This window comes from Hippoglossus stenolepis, chromosome 23 (genome assembly GCF_022539355.2).
Source record: "Hippoglossus stenolepis isolate QCI-W04-F060 chromosome 23, HSTE1.2, whole genome shotgun sequence".
Classification (NCBI taxonomy): domain Eukaryota; kingdom Metazoa; phylum Chordata; class Actinopteri; order Pleuronectiformes; family Pleuronectidae; genus Hippoglossus; species Hippoglossus stenolepis.
In genome coordinates, this window is record NC_061505.1 from 8,211,323 (window position 1) to 8,237,318 (window position 25,996).

Genomic DNA, 25,996 nt, shown 5'->3' on the forward strand with positions numbered 1-25,996 from the left:
CTGGAAAGGGTGGTGAGCATCTCTTGCTCCCGCCCCGATGCACTTAACTGCCGTTTGAGTTCCTCTGGCACCGGCTGCTTTTGGACAGGTGTTCGGGGACTGCCAATAATGTTGTAAAAATCAAAGCCATATTTTTCAGGTCAGCTCGTATGAAAGGAGGATGAATTATCTCCGCAGGCTCATGTTTGAAAAAAAAAAAAAAAGATTATGCATATTTATGAAAGCTCTTCAGTGATGTTAGGACCATTACTGGCTGTTTCATCCTGGCAGAGGGGTATTTTTCCTTTTGGCTCAGAGTGATCTCAACCATCCTCCCACTATTGCACTCGCCTCTCAAGCCATCATTTTGTTCCCCCAACAGCCTTCCTGAGAGCTCGGCTATCTGCGTGGAACGAAAAAGAACCAAACATGTTTTTTTTCTCACCGCCACGTGACCACTTCCTTCTCAAGTCCTGAAGCACTTCTACATTTAGACCACCTCTCTCTCTCTCTCTCTCTCCCTCTGCCCTTCCTTCCACCTCTTTACCCCTCAATGGACATTCTCATCTTAAGGATGCTTGATGCGACGGCGTGTTGGAAATGGTCCTTTCATTGTCCCCCCGTGGTGGAAATGGATTTTGAGTAGTGGGCTGGGATAGCGACACCCTTTGCAGTCTTTTCCAGATAGAGATGCGAGAGTGGGAGGGAGAGTGACGAACGGCTTCCATTAGCTAATGCCCACTTGTGTGTGTGCATCCAAAATGAAACAGCACCTCACTGTCGGAGAGGGAGACCATCGACCGACTGGTGTGTCGAAATGGCACCTGAATTCTTGAGTCGCAGATCTTTAGCCGTGGGCTCGATTTCCAACGACGTGCACGGAAAGGCATCTTTTGCACTTTTGATCTTTTCCCTCATCTACACTCGAAAGACTAGAGATGGAATTATTACTACATGCTACATTAACAAGATCTTATGAAACTGACTTAATTAAATGCTAAATCACACAATTACATTGGATTTAAAAAAAAACCCACAAATGAGTTGTGATTATGTTGTAGTATTTAGTTGATCTATCAATGTGTGTAGTTCCAATAAATAACATGTCGCTTTACCTGACTTTGTTAAACTTGACATTGTTAAGTATCAAATGTCAAGTTTACATCGTCAAAGTCAAGTGAACTGCAGGCTGAGACACTATGATGCAGACTATGCAAGTAGTATATCACCACGTCAGCACCCTCAAGCTATAACGAATGTCAAATAATATCCTATAGGTGCTCGACTTTGGTTTGTGCGGCTGGAATTTTTATAGTTTGCTTTCTCGTGTCTATGAATTAAGCTCGGTGGCTTTTGTCAAGCTTCAAGCATGATCATGTGTGTGTTACTAATAAATGTCCCGGTTTAGAGAGCGCACAATCATTCAGCTTCATCTTGTCACGTTTCAATTTCCACATTTGAATACAGTCATCCTGTTGCTCTGAGGTCTGTAATAAATTTGATCACACCGCCGTTTCCTCCGCAGGTTCAGGTGCGCCCAGTCACCCCAGTAACCTCCATTTGTCAAGTTAGTTGGTCTCGATTATGCATTTGACATGATTTGGGTTTTTCTTTTATTCTTTAATTCTTTTTTTTTAGCTTTAATTCCCTTCTTTTCCATCCTAGTCTTGTTTTCCCATCCTCATCTAATCCATCTGGTGTAATGCTACGTCATCACAGGAGGAGGAGGAGGAGTTTGAAATGACAGCCTGAAAACATCTCATCACTCAAAGCAGGCGTCATCTGGCCTAACATTTGGAATGTCTTTTCGTTTTGTTTCTTTGGGGATGTTTTTTTTCCGTCTTCCTGCCATGCTAACCAAACACCAGCTTTCTGTGCCAATAACCTCCTTCTCTCCCAGTAGGGAGAGTCCCAGTGGGGGGAAAGTGTGCTCGATGACTCCCATTGGCTTCTGTGTCCATATACTCTTTATGAGCATGGCCACTGCTTTGAGTGAACAACCTAGCCTAACAATACCCACTCTCCCACCCTCCCCCCCCCCCTGTTAAACACACATTTGCTGCTTATCTAATGATTCCCTGTTGGCTTGTGCTTGGGTAATGGCCTCTTACAAGGCTCGTGACTGACCCTCAGTCCATCTTATTGACAGGCATGGCAAGCCACCCTCCGATCCCTGTCATGGACCTGGCAGATCATCAGGAGCGCCTGAAAGCCAACGACAACCTCAAGTTTTCACAGGAATATGAGGTGAGCATGAAGCGTCGTGGCGTGAAGACGGCAACACCCGTACAGTCATATACACGATCAAGCCCCAGGTGCTCACACGAACGCCGATTTTAAATCGCTGTCGCTGTTCGGTGTGGTGGGCAAACACCACAGTCTTGCATTTAACGATATTTTCCTGGAGGGCTTAATCCTACCAATGCACACCCATGCCAACCGCACAGCAGTTCAATCATGACAACAATGTGACAACTGGGTTTGGTGGACGGGCGCCCAGTCGGGGGATTAGGAGCTATATTCATGGAGGAAATATCGTCATCGGAATAGATCACAGATTTAAATTTAGCCGGTATGATTTGACGTGTCACAGCAGGAAGTAAACAGGTTTAATTAATAACGTTAATAATGGCTATAGTCCACTTCCTGCTAGCTTGCTGACATGACTTACAGAAACAGTCAAAAGGACGACAGAACTTCATTAATGTTATTAGCGACACTTGAAAAAAATGAGCGTGTGACTAAACCAAGTAAAAATGGCAGAGTTACATCCAAACCTACACAAAGATAGCATTTCTGAATAAGGCCATGTTTACTATTTAAAAACAAGAATCTATATTTATCAGCTGTGATCATTTTTGAGGTTTGTAAAATGCTCAATGTGTCTAATTCCATCACTTCTGCAAATTGTATCATTCCTGTTAATGTTACCTGCGCTGTTTCATTTTTAGCATGTGCAATATAACCTTGAATAATCGCACTAAAAGTCTGTGATCGGTACCCAGAGGCAACCGTACACCTTGCAGTGTGAGGGTGTGGGATAAAGTCAACAACACACGAGCAGTGCACTATATACAGACACACATTCAGCGTGTTTATCCTTGAGAACCCTCACGCTTTACTGCTAAGTTGAGGGATGTGACTCATGCACTCCGAGACCTGGATGTTTCAAAGGCTACGGATTACCGACACGACCGGATAATTTATATCTGCACTTTAGCTGAAGTCTCACTCTGCGAAGTAGGGGCGCCGCAGGGAATTTGAAAATGTGATAGATATGCATCGTGTAAATAGCCCCGCAAATCTAAAAGTCTGATGGCGAAAGAGACAAATATTAACGTGCGGAGCCTGAAACACCTTTTGCAAACAAGAGGTCCTTTCTGTGGCATTGTGGGACATGCATGGGAACAGTCCCCCCTTTCTTTGCCCGTTCCTCTCCGCGGGCCCCGGCAACGGCTCCAGAATCTATGAGGTCACCATATGGCTGCCTGCCAAGCCGGCCCCATCATTATTGCAGCTTAAATACACTGACTTCCAATTTCATCTTGCTCATTCGAGAGCAGTGGAAAGCAATTTTGCAAGCACAATAAAAATGACGATTTTGATTACGGGCAATGTTGCAGCCCTCTGTTTCAACAGATTTTGATAAAATACCAGGCCTCTGCTAGTGGGCCTGCCCTCCCTCCTTATTGCTGCTTCAGGTAATTTCTGCAGATAAACAATGTCTTCCTCTGCCACGGCTGTCGTGGTGGTCTAAAGTTTGCCATCAGTAAAACGGTCTGAAAGCAAAACATGAAGCTAATTTCCATGCATTTCTTGTTCATATAAGATAATTTCCATATCCAGATGAGTCCTAATGTGTCTGTTAATTGCACTTTGGTTTCTTCTACTTTAAGTATAGAGATTAAAAACATTAAAGTATCCTAACGTCATTTAAAACGCAAGCATAATGTTTCCCCGACAATATGAAATGGAATTATTTCTTTCGTGTTTTTACATTGTCCCTTTGTGACATTATATTTTATAGCTCATTTATTGGTGATGAGGGGCTGTTAACAATCTCTGCTTTACAAGGCCGAGAGAGGACTCGGGGAGCGGATTCTGTTAAACTAGTCTCAAGTGTGGTATTCTAGTATTTGCCATAAAGTTCTACTAATCAAATGTGCAAAGCTGATGGATCGTGGGGCTTTTCCTCCGCGACCCATTCAGATGTATCTTTTTTGTAAATCCAATCATTTATATGCACCAGCTATTCACGAGGCAAAAAAACACAGTTTACATCGTTCATCCAGCAAAAAAACCCTCAAAAAACTAAAGTTTAGGATTTGATGATTAAAAGAGCGAACTTCAGAGAAGCTCAGAGGTCAAGCAATTATTATGATTTCCTTTTGACTTCCATTTCAACAACATGACATATCTCATGATAACAAGGATTTTAAGAGCCTCAGTATTAAGTAGAAAGTGGACCCCTTTGATTATTTAATTGCATCTGAGTATTTAGCCTGAAGTAGAGTAATTTCTTGATTTGTTATATGGATGTTATATGAAATATGTGATTGCATTGACGATAAACAATTTCCTTTAAAAAAATGGAGCATTAAAAAGCATGATATTGGAAAAACTGCGTCTAAGCCAAGGATGATTATGTGATTCTATGTGATTGTATTCTTCTCACATTCTCATCACATTAAGCTCTGAAAAGGTCTTTAACTTTACATTATTTAACCTTGATGCAAGGTAATAATCTAAGTAGAAGGGCCAGAGACAAAGCCATTTTTGTCAATATTTCACAACCTTTCTTCATCACTGTTTTGTACACATGAGGGGGTTTAACGGTAGCACTAAAAATCAATATTATGCATTGCATTAACATAGAATTTGTATTCTTAGCGTGCACTCTCTAGCAGAAGTGCGATCAGTGCAAATACCTGTAAAACTAGATTGTGCGGCAAAAGAAGACTTGAATCATTAGATGTTTCACTTTCAAGACCCGACTCCCTCGAAGACGGTTGAGATGAACCTTGGCTGTGAAGCATTCGTCTATTCCACTGTGTTTGTGTCATAACAACACTTTTTCTTGCCTTGCAGTCCATCGACCCCGGTCAGCAGTTCACGTGGGAGCACTCCAACCTGGAGGTGAACAAACCAAAGAACCGATATGCCAACGTGATCGCGTACGACCATTCCCGAGTCCTGCTCTCCGCTATCGACGGTATGCCACCCAGCTGCACACCTTCCCTCCCAACTGCTGCATCGATCCCACAGAGAGCACAGTGCAGCCGTATCTCCCAAGACCTCAGGAGCACAACCACAATGCACTTCTAAATTATATGCCTACACAAGCATGTCAGATTACGACTTTTCTTTCGTGCCTGAGGTGCTCGGAAAGAAAGAAAGAAAAATATATGACAATTCCCCTTTATAAATGCCGAGGCAAGCAATCAGATAAACCAGTCGCCTACAGTGGGAGATGGAAATAAGTTTTAGCAGCTTCCATTTCTTTAACTTCATGTTAGGTGAATCCTTTTTTAATACCATGTGCTTACAGTTTGTATAAAGCCACGGTTTGTTACTTGAGCAAATGTATTCATTGAAACCAGAGCAGCGAGCACACAAGGAATACAGAACCCAGGGTAGCGTATTATTATTTGCTCTAGATATTACTGGGTGTGTATTTGTTAAAAAATCTGTAAAAATATACAAATAAAGATAGAAAAGCAAAGAAAAGCCCAAACTGGCATAATTGACAAAGGCATTGATAATAGCATCATATGAATAAGACATATTTAAGATGTGGTTGCTGTCCGAGGACATCAGGGCCCGACCGTACACTTAGATACACGTTTGTATTTTCAGAATTTCACATAAACTCATCCTGAACCTGACTCGTCCTCTTAGAGTCTTTGGCGCATTCAGGATGTGTTGCCCGCAGCTTCTAAGGAATTAACAACCTTTTTTTGAAATGGCCAGTTAAGTACTGGCTCCTCCACCAGTTTATTAAATTAACGCAATTACACAGCAACACAATGGCACATACACAAACAGCTACTAATTAACCATTCGCGTTGAGCCGCTCCCACGGAGGGCACGGGGAAAATAAACGGAGTCTCGCATATGGCTGGTGTGACAAAAAAACAGATAGTTGGACTTAGAGAGCCCTGTTTTTGAAGTCTCTGGGAAACAACACACGGCTCGAGTGTTGACGGAACGCCATCAGCCGGGGCGCATACACACATCTGCACAACCACATTGGAGCCTTTGTGCCGCAGCAAGTGAGTAGTTCTCAGCCAAGGGGACATGAGGGACTTCCTCTTCTCCTTCTGAGCTTAAACAAAGCCTTTTGGCAAGCAATGCGTCCATTGTTTACTTTGATTGAGTTCTTTGAATAAAAAGGGATTTGGGATTTGACATCAGAATTTGAAGGAGGCTACTTTCGGAATTTTATTGATGTGGGGGGACGGATCAGCAGGATCTTCGGGATACGGGGGCGCTCTGATGCCGGAGGAACATCCGCGGACTTTAATGGTTGCGATATCGCTGCGTTTGCTCCACTTAAGACGACTGACAAGGAACCTCGTGCCAAGTTGCCTGACCACACAAAACACGGGCTTAGCAGGATTAAACTGGTATCTAAAGTTAATCCTGCAAAGTTGGTCTACCCTTCATGTGGCTAAAGTGTTCACTTTGTAATATCAATTAGTATGTATTAGTTTTTTGTCAGCATTGTTTGCCGCGAATTCCATGTTCTCCATCAAACTCAATGAATTCCGTGTTATTTTTGGAAGATTAAAGTGACTCGTTCGCTCCATTGTTCTATATTTAGCGCGGAGGCTGTCACAAGTTCAATTACAATCCAAATTTACAAGTCTGATCCTATTCAATGACAAGAGCTGTGCTTGAGTCACTTACACCCTGTTTAACAAAGAGGTCACTTTATTTTAAAGAAACCTAATCAAGATCTAATGTGACAACTTTATTAATCTGCTCGGGAGGGAGACAGTGAAGGAACGTGACAAATGTGTGTGATCATCTGCTTGCAAATGCAAATGAATGTGCGAACGCTTGCGCCGCTACTACTACTACTCAGCGTGATCACAACTACAATATTGCATCCTGAATTCTTTCTGTAATTCCTTTGAGAGTCCTTTGCTTTTCAGGGTGACGACTGTGTACGGAAAAACAATGTAGCCATGTTTATTTCTTGATGAGCGTACTGACGGAGAAGAATTTATACAAATCCTGAGTGACAGAAAGCATAAAAAGGCAAAAAGCCATTTGCAAATACAACTTGCCTCGTTCTCATTAAACCACAGTAATGTCTCTTTTTGCTTTCCCTTTTCAATTTGAAAACACACTGGGTTTAATTGTATTTATCCCTTGTCCATCATGGAAATGCACAGCCGCCTGGCTGTGTGGACATCTTCAACTGCGAAAAAAGAGCGGGTGGGGGAAGAGCACAGGAAAATAAAATGATGTGGGTGGGTTTTTGAATGTGTTCACATTCCATTTCCTTTGCTTTTTTTATGCTGAATAAGTTACCTGCGAGTAAAAGGCAGTGTGGGGAAGAGAGGGGAGGGGAGCAGTTGGATTGAGGGGATTCTCTGGGACGTGGCGTCCATGCAGATGAGACTTATCTTGGTCGACCATGTGTGCACGGAGCCCCTAAACTGCCAGTCCTAAAGCATTGACTAGCTGTCAGCTCTGTCTCTTTCCCCTGGATTCGAAAAGGCTGCTGCGCCTTTCATTTAATATACGCAAAGGGAAGGAGGAGTGAGCGGGGAGGGGGATTGTTTTGCTAGCTTTTTTTGTTGGTTTGTTTTTCTCCGTGTGAGGTGATAGACTTGAGCAGGCCGAGCTTTTATCTGTAAGTCACTTGCAGATACGGGAGAGGGACACAAAAACGGTGGATTTAAATGTGTTGTTGATAGCATAATACAAATCCTTGTGGACTGGAACTCTGGTGCCCAACTCGACTGCTTTGTGCTGCTTTTTTTCGATTTCGTACCGGGGCGAAAACGTGGCTCCGCTGACAGGAAACAGAAATGGTTTTATCTGATCCGCATGTGGAGCGGAATCTGATGTTACTGAAAAAGGAAAAATCAAGAGTAGGGACTGAGTTAGGAAGCAACAAATGCCACTATTAACCATTTTATTTAAGACACTGAAATCTCATGTATAATGGGTTTTTTTAACCGTAACAATTAACGTTTCTCTTCTTCTTAGGGATTCCAGGAAGTGACTACATCAATGCCAACTACATCGATGGCTACAGGAAGCAGAATGCCTACATCGCCACCCAGGGGTCTCTGCCGGAGACATTCGGGGACTTCTGGAGGATGATCTGGGAGCAGCGGAGTGCCATCATCGTAATGATGACCAAACTGGAGGAGAGGTCCAGGGTAAGAGAGAGATATACAGAGAGGCGTGTTATTCCGTGGTGCACTGCACTAAATTAAATGAGTTGTATTCAACTGAAAAGACAGGGCTCAACTCAGAAGGAATTGATTCATGAATGTTTTGGTCATGAGAGCAAAGTCGAGCTATTTCTTTCAAAAATGCAGTTTTTAGGCCAATTTAATAGTTTTTCCATTCCTCGTTTGACATTGAAATTTTTTGCAATGCAGTCGTCCAACTCCTCTCAACCTTTATCAGTCACACAATCTGTTTGACATCCCTGTCCCTCCTTATCTGCTATTTTCCATTTAAACTGTGCAGCATGTTGTACTCCTCCTCTTCATATTTATTCTCCAGGAGGAGCCAGGTTGCTCTCTGCTCCCCACTTAAATTCCCAATCCTCTCTTTATAACCGCACACTATCACACACCGAGCCGCACAGTCGAGACAGAATCGTGACTTACTTCATTAGCCAAGCATCCCTGAGAGCAGAGCACTACCGTCAACGACAAAAGATAGACTGAAAGAATCTCAAAAGCTACCTTGTCCAGTCGCCTGCATTCACTACTCATTTTTTTACGGTTTGCACGGTCAAAAGACACTTCCTCCCTCCCCGGCACATCTTAAAACCGTTTCACTGAGCACATGAAAGCTTTCATAGGCGTCATAAGCTACTGACCTTCACACTTGTATGCCTTTTTCTAAGAGCTTGGCACAGTGTTAACTGGAGTGCTGACTCAATTCAGGGAACGGGCTTTCACTCCGTATGTCCATACAATATGCAAAGCAAATAAGCTCCTCTGGCTGTAGTACAATTTTACAGGAACTATAAAATGAACGCGGCCTCAATTAAAAAACGGGGGTCCACGCCGTCGGGTGACCGTTTCTCTCCGTAGGATGCTTTGTGATAGAGGAGATTCTTGGCTCTGCCCTAAAGGCTTCATGCGAGACATCATCTACAGCGTTTTCCGATTTATCCGATAGTTATTACTGTAATTACTCCTGGTGTCCAAATCACTTGTTTGCTCCTTGCATCAGGTTTTTAACTGTTACTACGGAAAGTAAATTAGTGTACAAATATACAGAATAGTACACACAGTAGTACACTGGTGTCCGGTTGAGCAGTGTTAAACAATCTGCTTTAACCCCATCAGTTCTTACGACAATATAAAGAACAACAATCGAACTGAAACACTTATTTCCCCTCCAACACCAACAGTACTTCCCTTTGTCGGCGAAGCAGCAATGCTATAATGGGGCCGTGTTTTATTGGTCGCTCAATGGGAAACAAAGCCGCGCACGCGAGTAGCAATAAAGCTGAGGCGGTAATATGATTGGAAACTGTGGTTACCTTTGTAATTGTATAATGTGTCAGGGCAATTGATTGCGCTTGTCGGCTTCGTACAAATATCTCAGGCCATTTCATTGATTATGAAATCAGTCGGCAGCAATGAGGAGGATTTGTGCATTCATTTCACCATTATTTGACTATATTGGATCGTGAACACTGGAAGTTAAAAGATTATTTGTACAATGTAAAGAGGTTTTAAAAAGATACAGAAATGCATCCGGGCTAATTTGTTGGAACTACAGGGGATAGAGACCTGGTATATTCCAACTGGCCCTTGTTTGATGGGATGTTTCTGTCTGTTACAGGTGAAATGTGACCAGTACTGGCCCACAAGAGCGACGGAAACCTACGGCCTCATCCAAGTGTCCCTGTTGGACACAGTAGAGCTGGCGACGTACTGTGTCAGGACATTTGCACTTTTTAAAGTAAGCGGCGTTTGAACGCGGTTATCCTCCGAAGCCACACGGGCAACGGCATAACTGTCGGCTAGTTCGGGGGGGAGAGACTTGGCACTTGGTCACTAACCTTCCCTCCCCGTGTCCACATTCAGAACGGCTCCAGTGAGAAGAGAGAGGTGAGGCAGTTCCAGTTCACAGCCTGGCCAGACCACGGGGTACCGGAGCACCCCACCCCATTCCTGGCCTTCCTGAGACGGGTGAAAGCCTGCAATCCTCCAGATGCGGGGCCCATGGTGGTACACTGCAGGTAAGAAACGCGGTTCCGTGAAAACATCCTGAAGCATGAAATTGATTTTTTTTCTCTCCATTTGCTGTAATGAATATATGAATACATATGAAAAGCAGAATATATTCCGGGCTATTTAGAGGTTGATGTCTGAGTCATCTGTGGGATAATGAAGAATTCTGGGATGAGATTAGATATGAATCAGAGGTAAGTGTATTAAGAGAGTATTTGATATAACAGTGGGCGGTCAACTGTTTTTTTTTGTGTGTGTGTTTAAACTTTCAAACAAATAATGGAGTATGTGGCATTTAATCACATTTACACTCTGTCCAAGCTGCTGATCGGCCGAATTACATCACGCCTCCATCATACGGTCTTTTTAATGTGTGACGGATTCGAGAAACAATTCAACGTGGGCCAGCTGCATGGTGGATGAGGAGCTGGTGCCAAAGTTTAACTCAGATTTTAATGACCTATTTTGGTTTTGATGCAATATGTTTTCATGCGATGTGAAAAAAAATTGTCTTCGGATAGCGGTTCGATCCCCGTCTCCCGATTCCACGGAGATACTGAACCCCAGGTTAATGGCTGTGCCGGTCGTGTATGAGTGATTTATGTGTATGTTGCACATAGATGCTGTGTGTGAATGGGTGAAAACTGTACTTTGAAGTAGGGCTGTGGTCATGTGATGCCTACCGCTGCTTTGAGCTCATTACTGGCATCACCGCAAATGTTTTTGGGGGCTGGTGAAAGTTACACGAGTGCATATGACTGCTCCACAGAGCCGGGGCACGGACCCAGGGACCACGGACAGCTCCACTGCCCGGGCCAGAGCGCACATAGCCAGGCCACAGCGCCACCAAGCCCGGGGCCCAGTCCGCTTACAGTGTTCAATTTGGGTCTTCTCATACATGTTTGGGCTGTAAAAAATATATTTTTTACAGTTTTTACCGGGTCTGTCAGTAATTTACTGCTCCTCTCTGTGTCCTTATCATTCGCGCAGCGCACTGCCAACAGAATCGAGCCAAACCGAGCGCGCCACGCCATCTCCTCCGGCTCTCCATACGTTGAAGTTTAAAAGTTCTGTTGTTTTTACAGACGTCTGGGAGAGAGAGAGAGAGAGGAAGAGAGCGAGCTGAGTCAGTGTGTGTGTGCACAATTCAAATTGTGGATCATTAGTGTGTATTAAAAAGATTGCCACACACTCACATACCCTGAATTTGATAGGAAGTAAACTATCGTCCACTGTCGCCCGAACAATTCAGCTCACTATCAGCTCACTTCACAAAAGGCCCCATAAATCTGAAGGTGTTTTCAACATCACAGCTCAACGAACGCCAGTGTCACCGCCCTCGGCGAAAAAACCTTAAACATCTCCTTTCACACGCTGACACATAAACACATGCAGACCCGTCGCCGTCCTCCCCGCTTCATCGGCTAACGTGTCGCACATCAGAGGCCCCACAAGTCCAAGGTTTATCCCTTCGGGCTACCGCATCTGAAACACACAACTTTCACTTTCATGCCAACCCCGCTTCCCTCCGCGACATAAGCGGCCAGCCTCCCCACAGAGAAGGCACACAGATATGAGGCAGACTTCTGGCTCCTCACAAGTCAGGACGGCTTCAGAGACTCGGCACAGAGAAAAGCAAGTGACTGAAAGGGCGGAAGAAAAAAAGACAGCAGAAATGAAGAAACAGTGATAGCGAGTGTAACAGATACAAACTTGTGTTAGAAAGTGACAAAAAAGGGAAAGGGAAAGGGGGGGGGGATTACTGGAGAATTAGAATTACCACATGCTGAAGTTAATTAGAGCTAGTTGCCGAATGGCTTCAAATTGAAAATCCCGACTTTTACAATGAAGCAGAATGCAGGAATTAATGTCACTCTGCAGATGGGAGGTTTTAATTCCTCTGGCTCGCTATCAGATAGCGTCGCTTCCAAGCTGCAAATCCTCAAAGAGGCATTTTTCCTCTCTTCATGTCGGACCACGATTTTTATATAGAGCCATCGTTTTTAAATGCACTTCCTTTAGCGAAATAATGTTGTGAATGTTAAATGACGAGCAGATATTTTGGAGATAAATATATTTTGTATGGAAGAAATCTACATTCTTTTTTTTTTGTTTTACTTTGCTCGAGATGTTTACGCACATGCAGAAAGGCCTAAACAAAAGCTAAAAGGAAAAGAAATATAATTAAAATCACGGCCCAGTCTCTGGAGAGATTGATTAATTAGTTGATGCACCAAATTTGCCTACCACATATCTACACGTCTTATGTAAAGACCATAAAGACATAGAAATAAGCAATCAAGAGCTCTGGATGTGTTTTGTTTTCTGTGGTGGCTTATGGGCTTAATGTTACTTTTAACTGGTCAGAATTAAAAGAGAAAGCCACGAATTAGAAATGTGTTAATTTATCTTTTTTCTTTTTATTGTCTCCTGACTAAAATGGGACATCTAGATCTTTAGATAGAGATGTCTTATTTAATTTTTTCCACAGTAAAATGAGAAAAATCAGATACGTATCTAGAAAACTACAAAAGTGACTTAAACTACATCAAAATACTGGAGTTTCATAATAAATTCTTAAATCTACAACCTTTTGATGACAGATATGAGGGAAAAAAAAGTCATTGCAATGTCAGTGTCCCCGGCTGTAACTTAAAATTGTTATAATCTAAATCACAACTCTGGCACGTGTTTTATACACGTTGTCATTTCCTTTGCACTGTACATATGTGCGAGTGTGTATTTGCCAACTTCAGTAAATTATGCACACATGCCCGCCTTGTATTGTTCGACATCATCGATGCAACCTCTCCTCATTAACATGTGCCTTGATTAGAGCGCCCACATAGAAAAATGCATCCATCACGTTTTCTCTTAGCCGGGAAAATATATTAGCCCAACCGAACGACGCCTGTTAATTTGCATTTTAAGCCCCACCTCTCTGTCACCATTCGACACCGTTGAATGCTTTGTGAAGGAAAACTGGCTGAAGCTGCAGAGTTCACTCGGCGTGCGAATGCAAAAAAGGCCGTTTCAAAACCAAACCTCCTCCTCCCTCACGCTGTTTTGATTTACTTTCAACATTTCGAGACGTACTCACGCACGCAGAGAGACTATTGGCTCCGCGAGTGATCCTGGCGAGTTTGAGGTCATGTCTGTGCTCAATAAGCAGAGTGGGGAAACGGTGACAGGGTTGGCTGACAGCAAGCGATTTTGGTAACAATACATATGTAATTGCTTTCACTGCTGCTCGTGCTTTATCTTCGCGGGACTCGTTGCAGCTGTATTTTTTACGCTGCACTTTTACCCCCTATTCCCCAAACTCCTGGAAAGCATATTAGTCTGACACTTAATGTGTGCCGATGTCCAAAGCAGCTGGTCTTGACTGGCTGAAAAGGCAGTGTCAGGTCATTAGTGCAGTCAGTCCGCCTGCTCCCCTTCAACTGCCAAATGCACCGGCGGCTTTCTGCACCACCACACACACACATCACATGTCGATAAAGGAATATGACACGTTTCTACCATTTTCCCGGTCCCGCATTTAGGAAAAAATTCTGGTCAATACACGCTCCTGCATCTCACTCTTTCGGAAACCCACAATTTCCAGACACCTCGCCGCATCTCTCTCTGCACAATTCGACCTTCCTTCTCCTCACCTCTCCCCCCCATTCCTCATCTTCCTCTGTCTCCGTCTCTCTAGCTCAGCGCTGTCACCCTGTCACTTACTCTCTCACAGGTCATCACTCTCCCACGTTCAGGTCTGTACCATAAAATGTTTTCAGATTGAAAGCAGCTGGGGTAAAGGGAGAAATCTCTTCTACTCTCTGCATCCCCGCCCAGGGGCTGAGGTGTTCTCAGACCTGGAAGTGATTCATTCTTTCAAACGTCCCCGGGACAATTTCGCATTTCTTTGCAGCCCGATTCCCTCTTTCACTCACATGCACATTTTGTAATTGAACCCGGAGCTGTGAGGAGCTGCTTCCAGAAAAGAATAACAAAAAAGAGCCGAGCTTCATTCAGCCAGTGTCAGCCATTTTGAACATGATCATCAAATCATTTGTTAAAGCCAATGGCTCCCGTACGTGTCTTTATTCCATCTGCAGCACAGTTCCAGTGCAGCATGGCACATTAACCAGACTTGGCCCCGAGGGACTAACTTCACTCCCTCTTGAGTTTTCCCTTCTCAACTTCTTTTCCCCCCGCCTCGGTGCAAATGAAAAACAAATGCTTCATCAGAAGGAGGAAGGCACGAAAGCATGGCTCACACCTCGTAGGCATGTCAGCTTAATGGATTGAATAACCTATTTACTTTGGAGTGCCGGGTGCAAGGAGTAGTCTTGTTTTGCGGGAGGAGAGTTAACGGACAAAGATTTAACGCCGCCCTGTCGCCCCCCGGTTAATAAATTGTCATCGGAAAACATCTGTGCCGAGGCTCGTGCTATTAAAACGTGTAATGTGCAGCATTTTTGAATTGTCAGCAGTCTGCGAAGGAGGGTTACATTCATACAGCATGTCTCAAGCTGGCCTGCAAGGAGAGGTCAAAGAGAAACAGTAAAACACCTCCCCTCTTTGTCAGAGTGCTTTTTTCACTTGTGCATTTTTCTCACTAATGTAAAAATGTGCCGACGTGAATCCTAATGAAGGGGACCTGCCTTTCAGAGCCTCTTCTAAAGCTCTCATGTCATTTAGGCGCGCAGCGCTGATATAATGGCGTTAATTGAAGTCGGCTTCACTTCTCAGAAGTTAACAAAGCCCTCGAAAAAAAACTCGTACTCTCAAAATTGCGACTGTGTCCGCATTTGTTGCAGTGGCACTTTTCGGGAAACAATGAGATAAAGGTTAAATGTTGCCGTTGCGTAAGTGATTAGTCCTGATGGGTTGGAGAGCACAGGTGGGGTCCAGAGGGGGGAGAGACGAGATTGCAAAGCCAGCAGTGAGCCGGCTGAACGCTGTGACTGCCAAGCCCTCTTCTCCACACAGAGCCACTTCAGATTTAATTACACCCCAGGCCAAATGGCCCATCCTATGGCGGCAAACTTGGCAAGGAGCGTTTACCATTCTGCCTCATCACTATGAGAAATTAGAAAAGCCCTGGACATTTTTTTTGAGAAAAGACACCTTTCCATCCACTGGGCTGTCGGCTTTGGCTTAGGTGGTGGAATGGGTTGTCCACAAACCAGACGGTCGGTGGTTTGATCCCCTCTCTGTGGTCGGCTAATCCAGTCTGCATGTGTCCTCGGGCAGAACGCTCAACCCCAAATTGCCCCTAATGGCTGTACCAGTAGTAAGTGAATGATGTGTGATAGAAAAGTTGAATGGGAGAATTTGACTTGAGTAAAGTGCTGTAAGACAAGAAAAGCGCCATATCAATGCAGTTCAATAACCGTTTGTGTTGCTACAACAAATAAACTAACTTGATCTTGTTTTTGATTACAGCGCTGGGGTGGGACGCACGGGTTGCTTCATCGTGATTGATGCCATGATGGAGCGTATCAAGCACGAGAAGACCGTGGACATCTATGGACACGTAACGCTAATGCGTGCCCAGCGCAACTACATGGTGCAGACAGAGGACCAGTACGTCTTCATACACGACGCGCTCCAGGAGGCCGTCAACTGCGGCACCACGGAGGTGCCCGCCAGAAACCTCTACGCGTACATCCAGAAACTGACGCAGATAGAGGGCGGGGAGAATGTCACCGGCATGGAACTTGAGTTCAAGGTACAAAAATCTGTTCCGACTTTAAATTCCCGACAGCACCGAACACCCGATGTAAATGTGTAACTTTCCATGAGAAGCTGGCATCCTGTGGCTCAAGTCACACACAGGCCCCTGATGTCACACATTGGTGCAGCTCCTGAACTCGTTTCCACTTCCCATTAGGCCCCACTAGACAGCATGGGGCCTGTGGTTTCCGCCTTATTCCCTTTAGTTGAGTCACTTGTATAACGCAACATAGGGTGAATTCCCCCTTTCTGTTTTCCCCCCTCTCCTTGAGCAACGGGGCTCTCGGCTTACATGAAAACGCCAAACACAGGTTTCCCCCCCCCCACCGCAGAACAGTTTCCAGAGGGACTTGAGCAATATATTCTGCATTTACAATGAGAGGCACGGCACAGCCCTGTCCGGCCCTCCGCAGGCTGTGGCACTGCTGTGTGCACGGCATTGCCTTTCTCGTCACGCGCCTTCTTTCTTGCTCCGTGATAGATGTTGATTCCATGAAGAGATGATAAGCAGGTTAGATTAAAACGGCACTTCTGTCCACTCCTGGCTCACTGGGGTATCCATTTCCCTGTCTTTTCATCCCAACATGCTTCTTCTTTTTTTTGGGGGGGGGGGCAAGCTGTGATAGTAATCACTTTGATACCATTTCCATACTGTATGGTTACGTGAAATAGCAATTATCCACAGTGCACCGTGAGCCATTAAGAGTGTAGATCCCATCGCACGCTATGCACAGCTTATTACACCTTGTATTCTTCAGATCTTTATCGTGTACAATCTATCTTTAGCATCAGGCAGTCAGTCTCCTTCCCTGGCACCGGAACACTCGGAGTCACTTCCTCTTTCTCTCCCTCCCATGCAGCGTTTAGCCAACACTAAAGCCCACACGTCACGATTCATCAGTGCCAACCTCCCGTGCAACAAGTTCAAGAACCGCCTTGTCAACATAATGCCATACGAGTCCACGCGGGTGTGTCTTCAGCCCATCCGAGGAGTTGAGGGCTCCGACTACATCAATGCCAGTTTCATTGATGGGTACAGGTAAGTGCTCCGATACTCTTGACACCCATTGGACATCAACGCAATAACCATTACTGCCTATATGTTGATCTTTATTTGATTTTATATCTCTAGTTTTTGTATTTTAAGTTTTACTCTTGCACGGTTTTCACTCTTTTTTTAAATACACAGATCTGCTGCACCATCATTTTCCAGGCTGTTAGTCTAATGTACAACTTTGTATAAGTTATACAGCTATTTATCTTTCCATCTTTATTTATGTTGGGCTTCAATACTTTGCCTTGGTTACTTGTGTCTTTCAATCACATTTTACTTAATATATTTGTATTGTGTGCTACTGGATTTCCCTCGGGATCAATAAAGTATCCATCCATCCATCCATCTATTTATTTATCTATCTATCTATCCATCTATCTATATCAGATAAACAATATATAACACTGGATATTCATGTTATTGATTTCACGTCAGTGGATTTCTTTCATTGCAAACATGGTTAATGTGACATTGTATTTCATCTGTACCTCCGTGCTGCGTCATCACACTTTCTGCTCTTGTGATGGATGCTTCCCCACAGGCAACAGAAAGCCTACATTGCCACGCAAGGACCATTGGCAGAGACCACAGAGGACTTCTGGAGAATGCTCTGGGAACACAACTCCACTATCGTCGTAATGCTAACCAAGCTTCGAGAAATGGGCAGGGTACGCGAACGCTTTTTTTCTCTCCTCCTTTGTCGGGCGACAGAACACAGAGGCAAACGTTACCAAACAAGCCTTGTGTGAAACACCACACGTTCATTCAGTCATGACTAGACAATGACAACATTTCTGGGAATGAACACAATGAAGAGTGTGTGTGAAGAGAATGTTTTGGCTCATCGTCGTATTCCATTTTTTTCCACTCCCCGCAGGAAAAATGCCACCAGTACTGGCCAGCGGAAAGGTCGGCCAGATACCAGTACTTTGTGGTGGACCCCATGGCCGAGTACAACATGCCCCAGTACATCCTGAGAGAGTTCAAAGTGACTGATGCCAGGGTAAGCAGCGGCGGTGTTAAAATTGGAAAACAAATATACAACAATTTTACATTTGATTAGACTTTCCTTTGTTTTGCGTATAATGTGTATTATATTATTTTAAAATATTGACTATTTGCTAACAGCAGCTTACAAACAACTTCATAGCAAGGTTCCACAATTTTTAACGTTTCTGAACGTGGGTTTTTAAGATCGCTCAAACCGAAAATCTCTCTCTGCACCCGAGTTGGTTTGTGAACTCTGTGCCATTAGTGTTGTCGAATTATTTGCACATTCCTTCTTTGCTCAGTTCCTTTTAAAATCGATGAAAGTGACTTTGTGTGACTCTACTCCATCATGCAGAGCATTCAGGGCTGTGGCCCAGGCAGAGAGATTCCAAGGCATACTACTGTGTTAGTACTACATTCATTTCACGAACACATATTAATGTACATATTTCATTACAATCTGATTATATAATCACATTTTTAATATATATTGACACCTCCCCATGATGGGAAACACTTTGGATTTAACATTAGTCTCGATTTAGCCGCAGCAGTCGATGACAATTTTGGCTTTGTATCAAATATTTGTTTACACCGAGCTATGGCCTTAAGTGTAACATCAGCATAAGTATATATTTGTAGAACTTGTGACACATGTCGATGTGAAAAAACAAACGTGACGCCGGCAGCAGGGAGCTGCCAGAGACTTCTTAATTCCATCAAAGGCTTACATAGATAAATAGCGCAGGCTCCCTTTGTAGTGCATGTTACACTGTCTCGTCAATGGGATTGCTTTCCTTATCAAGGGGATACAATATCACTTAAGTAATGCACACCCTCAAAGTCGATTCTCCAAGCACCCTGTCGAGGGGAGCACATCAAAGCAAATAGCATCTTTAGCGTTCGTGTTAAATATATTCAGGTAAAATGACAGGCATCTCTAATATCAAAAGATTTCCACTAATGCTTTAAGCTTGGCACCAGATTTCAAGAATGCAGTCTGGTGTTATAAAAACCACAATGGTGTGAATCCTCATTTGATAGATGTTCGTGCAATTAACTGCCGTGTGGCGGCTGTCTGCGAGTTAATAGCTTCCGAGTTTCACTTCATCCGTGACGCATATTTTCCGTGTTTTTGAGTGACGCAAGAATTTGTATTTTCTGTCTTTGGTCAGGACGGACAGTCACGGACGGTAAGGCAGTTTCAGTTCACGGACTGGCCTGAACAAGGAGTGCCAAAATCAGGAGAGGGCTTCATCGATTTCATCGGCCAAGTACATAAAACAAAAGAGCAGTTCGGCCAAGATGGGCCTATTTCGGTCCACTGTAGGTGAGTGATCAAACTGGCGTGACCGCATCAGCTGCACACATTTTGTATTAAATGAAATGTTTAAAATGTTTCTCTCCCCAGCATAAGAAACATAGATTACAACAGACGTCATGCATCACATTTACTCACTGATTTAAAGTTTTTGCATTGAACAGGCTATTTTAAGTAAGTGAAGTAGCCGAGTATGTTTCTCTGGCCTCGACGTTGACCTTGCATGTCTCTTGCGCAGCGCGGGTGTTGGCAGAACCGGAGTTTTCATCACCCTCAGCATCGTCTTGGAAAGAATGAGATACGAGGGCGTAGTAGATATTTTTCAGACAGTGAAAATGTTGCGGACACAGAGACCAGCGATGGTGCAGACAGAGGTGAGACAAGTTCTTTCTCCCTTTTCTACTACACTTGCAAAGCATCTGTTAAGAGCTATGATTCATTTGGTTCGTGACTAATTTAAAAGCGAAGACAATCCAGACTAACTGTTTCATAACACCTGGGTACTACTTATTCTTTCTTTGTTTTTGTACTAAAGTGCTTAAAATAACTAATTTGCTACTTCAAAGTAAAATACTGCCTTGGATCAATGAAAGAGGCTGCTAAGAAGATTCATGTGGCTCGAGTATCTTTTGTAAAAGTCATGATTAAAGCACCAGAATGATGAGATCCAGAATCAAGATTGTGCAGACTGCGTATTAAAGACTTCTCCCTTTTTTTTTGTCGGTTTTCAGGATCAATACCAGTTCTGCTACAGAGCTGGCTTGGAGTACCTGGGAAGCTTTGATCACTATGCAACGTAAAAGACCCAGTTATCGGAAGAAAAAAATAAAAAATAAAAAAGCAGAGGGCCCTTTGGAACGAAAAAAACCCAGCGAGCCTCTCTTCTGAGCCATAAATTCCTGCTTGAGAAAGTACTCCTTAACTCCTTGCTAACAACTCATTACGTGTTGGATGTGCGACATGACTCGTCAAAAAATGAAAAAGATGATTCCTGGAGGACCAAGTATTTCCCCCCCCCCCAAAACCCCCACGAAAGACCTCACCTTGAGACAAAGTGAGGGAATCCTGACTGATGAAGCTTCATACGGAATTACCTTTTTGTTTTTTCCTTTCTTTTGCTTCAAGGATTCATATTTTTGGGACGGCGGGGGGGGGGGGGGGGGGGGAGCTCATAAAAACTGAATGAAACCAACACAACAAAAAAAGTATATGAACAATAATGACATCGTCAGAAATGCATCAGTGATTATGAACCGATACGAGAGGCACTGGAGGCACACAGAATTGCGGTGGTTGGGGGATAAAACTCGATGCACATTGTAAAGAAAAAAAAATCTGTTTCACAATCAAGTACACACAAAGACAACCCATCGAAAAAGAAGACAATGCTTGGTCCACAACAGCAGGACACACTTAAAAGTAATAATGAATTAATACTCCTTCTCCTGTCACAATGTTCATCGTCTAAATTCTGGAAGAGTGTGGGGGACATCGAATGATCTATGAAATAAATGAAAATTATTGATTTAGTTTTTTAGTACTTTATTATACAGCTGATGTGCTTTTTTTTTTGGAACTGTGTGAATTTCCTTTTTTTACACAAAGTTATCGCTTGGGGGGAAAAAGGTGATAAAATGTATTTACGTTAAAACGTTCGGATTTTCTTTTTTTTTTAAGCCGTAGAACTGTTCTGACGTATGTGCTATTTTGCAGAGAATCTTTTTTTTATTTTGTTTTTGCTTTCTATGTTCTTTTGTTTTTCTTCTACCCCTCATTTTGTTGCACTGAGTGCACAGAACGGAATTCACGCCACCAAAATATAACTTTGTTCCAGAGTTATTTTTTGGTCCTGGATTTTTTCTGTTTGCTTTTTTTTTTTTTATTGTCCACGATCACATGACATGGTGACTAAATTACTCCCATAAGATAAACTGGGGCTTTGTGGAATCAACAGGGATGAGCAAAGTATGAAGTTTGCTGCTACCGATTATCTTAGTTCTTCCATGTTAGAATGATGATAAGAGAGAGCCTGATGAATTGGATAAGAATATATATATAGATATATGCTACAGATTGCCAAATATATGTGAGATATGTATAACATTCTAAATATAACATTCTAAATATATTGATAGAGTTAAAAAAAAAAGTATATGAAATATGGAAAGTCTATGAAAGATTCAAATAGAGTGCTAAGGGGGAAATGAAGAGATTTTTTCACTGGAATGCACATCAGTAGGACAAAATTGTATTCTGATTCAGTGCATCTTTTCTTGTGCAATAAATTTGTGTGTTTTTTAGATAGGGGTTTTTATGTGGATATGTTTTTCACCCATGACATTGTTGTCCTCCTCCCACCCACCCCCCGCCGCCACCGCCGCCCCCTGCAAAGTGAAAGTCCGGGAGCGGGAATGTCCGGTGCCAGTCAAAGCATCGCTGGTGCAACTTTTCAAACTCTCACACGCGGTCTGTAATTAAGAGGCAGAGGTGTCACGCGGCCGCTCGCACCACACAATAGGGCAAAGTACAAAGACGTCACTTTTCTCGTGGTTCTTTCAAAGCATTCGACCGTAACGACATTTTTGGTTTTTCATTTTGCATTTAGAGTGCCTTATATTTATGCCTGTTTTTATAATGTTTCATTTAACATGTTAAATGTATCCTTTGACTAATCTAGGCATTTAGTGTAAATGTAAACTGTATAGTTTATTTACCTTTAGTATTCATTTGTCACACGATGAGATTATATATGCAAATAAGAACATTTCAAAGCTCATATTTTTCATTTTCAGTGGCCTTATTGTGGCTGTGTGAATTAGAATAAAAGAGTTTATATATATACATATATATATATATCGCTGACCTCGACAGAAAAACAGTCAAGAACACACAATAGCTACATGTTATTCAAATGTTCTAACATGCAGCTGGGGGCGAGATGACAGAAAACTGGTCTCAGACCTGAACAGGATGAAGTCCGTCAGTACGCGCGTGTCAAGGCCCTGCTTCAAATTAATGAGCTTTCTACCTGTTGTGGCGAGGATCACATTCTACAACACTAAAGTTGTTCAGCATATGTAGAAGTTACACAAAAGAATGCCTAATGCACAGGTCATCACTGAAGGGTTTCTTCGTCATGCCTTAGGTTTGAATTGTAGACTTTCATGTGTGTGTGTGTCACTACAAAGAGCATTTATAGAGAAATACAAACTGCAAAGTATCGGTTCTGTTATCCTGACAATCCGAGGTGTCGTGTCCTTTTCTTTTTTTTTTAAACAGTCAGAGACGAAGGGTTTTAGGTTTGTTTCCGTCTCCATGTTAACTTCTCTGTAACCTCTTTGATGGCTTTGTGGATGTGCATTCCAGGTGCTTTCTTTCCCTTGTTAACTCAAGCAGCTGCGTTATTTCTGTCGACTGCTTAACCGATAATTTTTTTGTCCTGATTTTGCCATATAAACGTACTATTATTTAACCTCACGGCGACTAATGTTACATTACGTTCACGTCTCGGAACATGTTTATTTCTCTCATCTCAGTTTTTTTTTCCTTTTTTCTTTTCGTATGCATGGTGAAACATTGCAGAACGGCCAAAGCTGGCCTGGTAGGAAGATTTGCACTTTCTCTATCTTTGTACTATGCACCGCCCTATTGATTCTGAAACCCAATAATATATTACTTGAACCCATCTATAAAAAAAAGTCTCCTTAAACGTTCACTTTGTGTGTATGTAAATAACACAAAAAAGGTATCAAACTCTTGAAAAAGACAAAAAAAATAATAATAATAAAAGTTTGTGGCGAAAAAGAGCATCCATTCTGATGCCATGGTTACTCCAGCAGATGATTTCAGAAGAATCTGTCCCACAACCATCTGTTCTTGTGGCTTCGCCATCCAAGCTTGGAGTGTCATTAACAGAAATAAACGTTGTGTTCTCTGCTCTCTCTCTATCTATCTCTCGTCTGGATGCATAGACTGAAAAATTAAATACTGAAATTGTAAAGAAAAAAAAGAAAAAAAAAAAATGGCTTGTTAAAAAGATCATACAATTACCTCTGATTAGTTGTAAGCGTAAAATGTTTCTTTTTCTGAATGAAAGGAGTGCTTTTTATTTTCTTACTTAGGTTACATTGGTGGAGAAAGAAGTGTATGAAAAATCAGTTCTTTGCTGACACAAGTTCCATTTGTTATAAATGAATTCTATTAAAAAATGTCAGTGTTATGCATCGGCGTTTCACTTGTTTCCCTCCACCTCACTTTGACTGGAAAAGACTGATGAAGCTATTTTACCCCCTACTGGTCTAGGTCCAACACATTATCCACAGCGCTCTCGAGAAAGGGGGGATTGAGCCTCGCCGCATTTAAATAGATTTCCATTGCTCTGTTTTTTTTCTGTCACTGATGTCGGCTGCAATGAATCATCAGGAAAAACCTCTGACGGATGAAGTGCGATGTTTTTCGAAAAGCCGTGTTGTGTTCTCAGCGACAAGGTTGTGAGGGGCTGTGACTCAAAACTAAAACCCACAGCTCAGCTTTACCACATGCAGTCACACTACTACTCTTAAGGTGAGAGAGTAAGATGTGTACAACCATTGACCTTAAGCATGGTGTCAATACAGGGCCACTCATAAAGTATTAAATCAAATGAGTGGCATTGCACTGGTTGGGATAAAAACCAGAGGAGATCCATCCAAATCATTAGTTCTGCTAAATAACACTCGTTGGCAATGTGATACAAATTCAAAATGTGCCAAAAGTGTCACTTCCAGTTTATTAGTTCATCAAGCATGCGTCTGCTGGAAGACATATGGTTTTCTTTAAGGCAGCACAGCAAAGGCCGCAAAGGTCTTTAGCGTCACTTGCACTTCGGGTGTGTAGCTGTTGCCTGATTCATATTCTACAGCCAGTTTCTTCCATTTTACATGCATGCGATATGCATATTTAATATTGCTGCCAAAACAGGCAACCTCCATAGATCTGTACCTGAAGACTTGAGAGGTTGCTGCTGAAGGACTTTCAACACTCAAGTAACATTGGCAACTACTGTTTTACATAATAATACATTTAACAACAGTGCCTGAACAAATATGTCAAATGATCAGCACAAATAAATGAATTAAAGGCCTTACATGACTAATTCCTTTACATAAATGGTAATAACAAGAAAAGCTACTTGCAAGTAACTCGAAAGACTGTTTGACCTTTACTGTGGGACAGGGCTAAATAGTCTTAATTATTCATATTACTTTAGCTACCATGATATATTCATTCTCAGTCCTTTTCAGAGGTCAATGCTGATGTAAGAAATGCTACCACACTGCTGGTCTACTCACAATCTGGCTGCACAAACAGCCCGTAATTCCATATTCCAAGTACAACACTGGGCCAATAACCCAAAGCAAAGGGGAGTGCATGAAGGAAAAAAATGTTTTTTTAAACAGTATTAAACTGCACGGCAGCTGGGGACCACGTTGGAAGTCAATAACCGAATGCCTGGAGAAGTTATTCAAAATTCAGGAAACCATCCATGCAGCCGATGCGAAAACATTACTCCACACGATAACAAATGACAGATGTAGCCAGGTATGACACGGAGCTGGAGAGACATTATTCCTGAGTCTGCCAGGGAACGTTTTCCCCGTGTATAGCAGAGCTTTCGCAAAATGTTGGTGCACAACGGCGGATCACAGAGGTGTTGAAATGTAATAAATATAAAAAAGGTACAAAACGCTGTTGTAGAGACAATATGTCAAAAGCAATGACACGCTGCGGGATCTGAAGAGGCGATGCAGGCAGGGGTTTCTGGGGGAGTTTTGTGTCGTGCGCTCGCAACGACAAATTGTTGTTCTCGAATCGCACCTCGAAGTGAACATGCAACCTCGCTCAAATGTTGAGTATCTGCAAAACAAGCCGTTTGATTGTCACTTGAAAGGCTACGTCCATGAAAGGCATCGCACGGCGTATGTTGTACTGTAGTTTGACGTTTTCTTTGCAGCGTCAAAACAGTTTTAGGGTGCGTCCATGTGATCCACATTCACATAATGACAACACAGGAACCGGGAGAACGTGCTGGGAAGATTCCAGACACCAAAGCGGAGACTGGTACGAACAGAACGAGTACAAGTGTATCGTATTACTGCGTGTACAGGATCGTATGTGACATGCAGAACCCATTCAGATTGCTGCAGAGCAAGCGCAATTATTGCTTCATCCCGGATGTGACAATTTGACAGAAGTCGGCCAAAAACAAATCTGGAACTGTCTTGAGTGCCAGTGCAGATGTTTGCTTTCGCGCCCGCACAAGAACACAACAAAATAAAAGAACTCCCACTGTCATCAGATTTCATTTTTCACCGGAGACCGGGCTTCAGACGTGTCGAGCAGATGTTCCGTCTTCTTCTCTCGGCCGTTTTTTTGCCGTGTTATGAAACCATCCAGCCAGTCACAACACTGTGCACGAGTCATTTCTTATTTATCCTCGTTCCG

At 42.9% G+C, this 25,996-nt stretch overlaps 1 protein-coding gene across 43 annotated transcripts in view; it reads left to right on the plus strand.

Annotated features, from left to right (window-relative positions):
* LOC118102710 (receptor-type tyrosine-protein phosphatase delta) overlaps positions 1–23,732 on the plus strand; it is a 344,139-nt gene extending 320,407 nt beyond the window's left edge. For 24 of the 43 annotated variants that reach the window (XM_035149111.2, XM_035149120.2, XM_035149114.2 and 21 more), the window contains 13 exons: positions 1,505–1,546; positions 2,129–2,226; positions 5,068–5,191; positions 8,203–8,378; positions 10,030–10,149; positions 10,275–10,429; positions 15,858–16,143; positions 17,009–17,187; positions 17,744–17,870; positions 18,080–18,205; positions 19,368–19,522; positions 19,752–19,887; positions 20,245–23,732. In XM_035149111.2, the coding sequence (XP_035005002.1) occupies positions 1,505–1,546; positions 2,129–2,226; positions 5,068–5,191; positions 8,203–8,378; positions 10,030–10,149; positions 10,275–10,429; positions 15,858–16,143; positions 17,009–17,187; positions 17,744–17,870; positions 18,080–18,205; positions 19,368–19,522; positions 19,752–19,887; positions 20,245–20,313 (1,793 nt within the window). In that variant the 3' untranslated portion in view covers positions 20,314–23,732. The remainder of the gene's footprint in view (positions 1–1,504; positions 1,547–2,128; positions 2,227–5,067; positions 5,192–8,202; positions 8,379–10,029; positions 10,150–10,274; positions 10,430–15,857; positions 16,144–17,008; positions 17,188–17,743; positions 17,871–18,079; positions 18,206–19,367; positions 19,523–19,751; positions 19,888–20,244) is intronic. The other 19 variants (XM_035149127.2, XM_035149132.2, XM_035149129.2 and 16 more) reach the window with 2 other exon arrangements.
* The last annotated feature ends 2,264 nt before the right edge of the window (positions 23,733–25,996 follow it).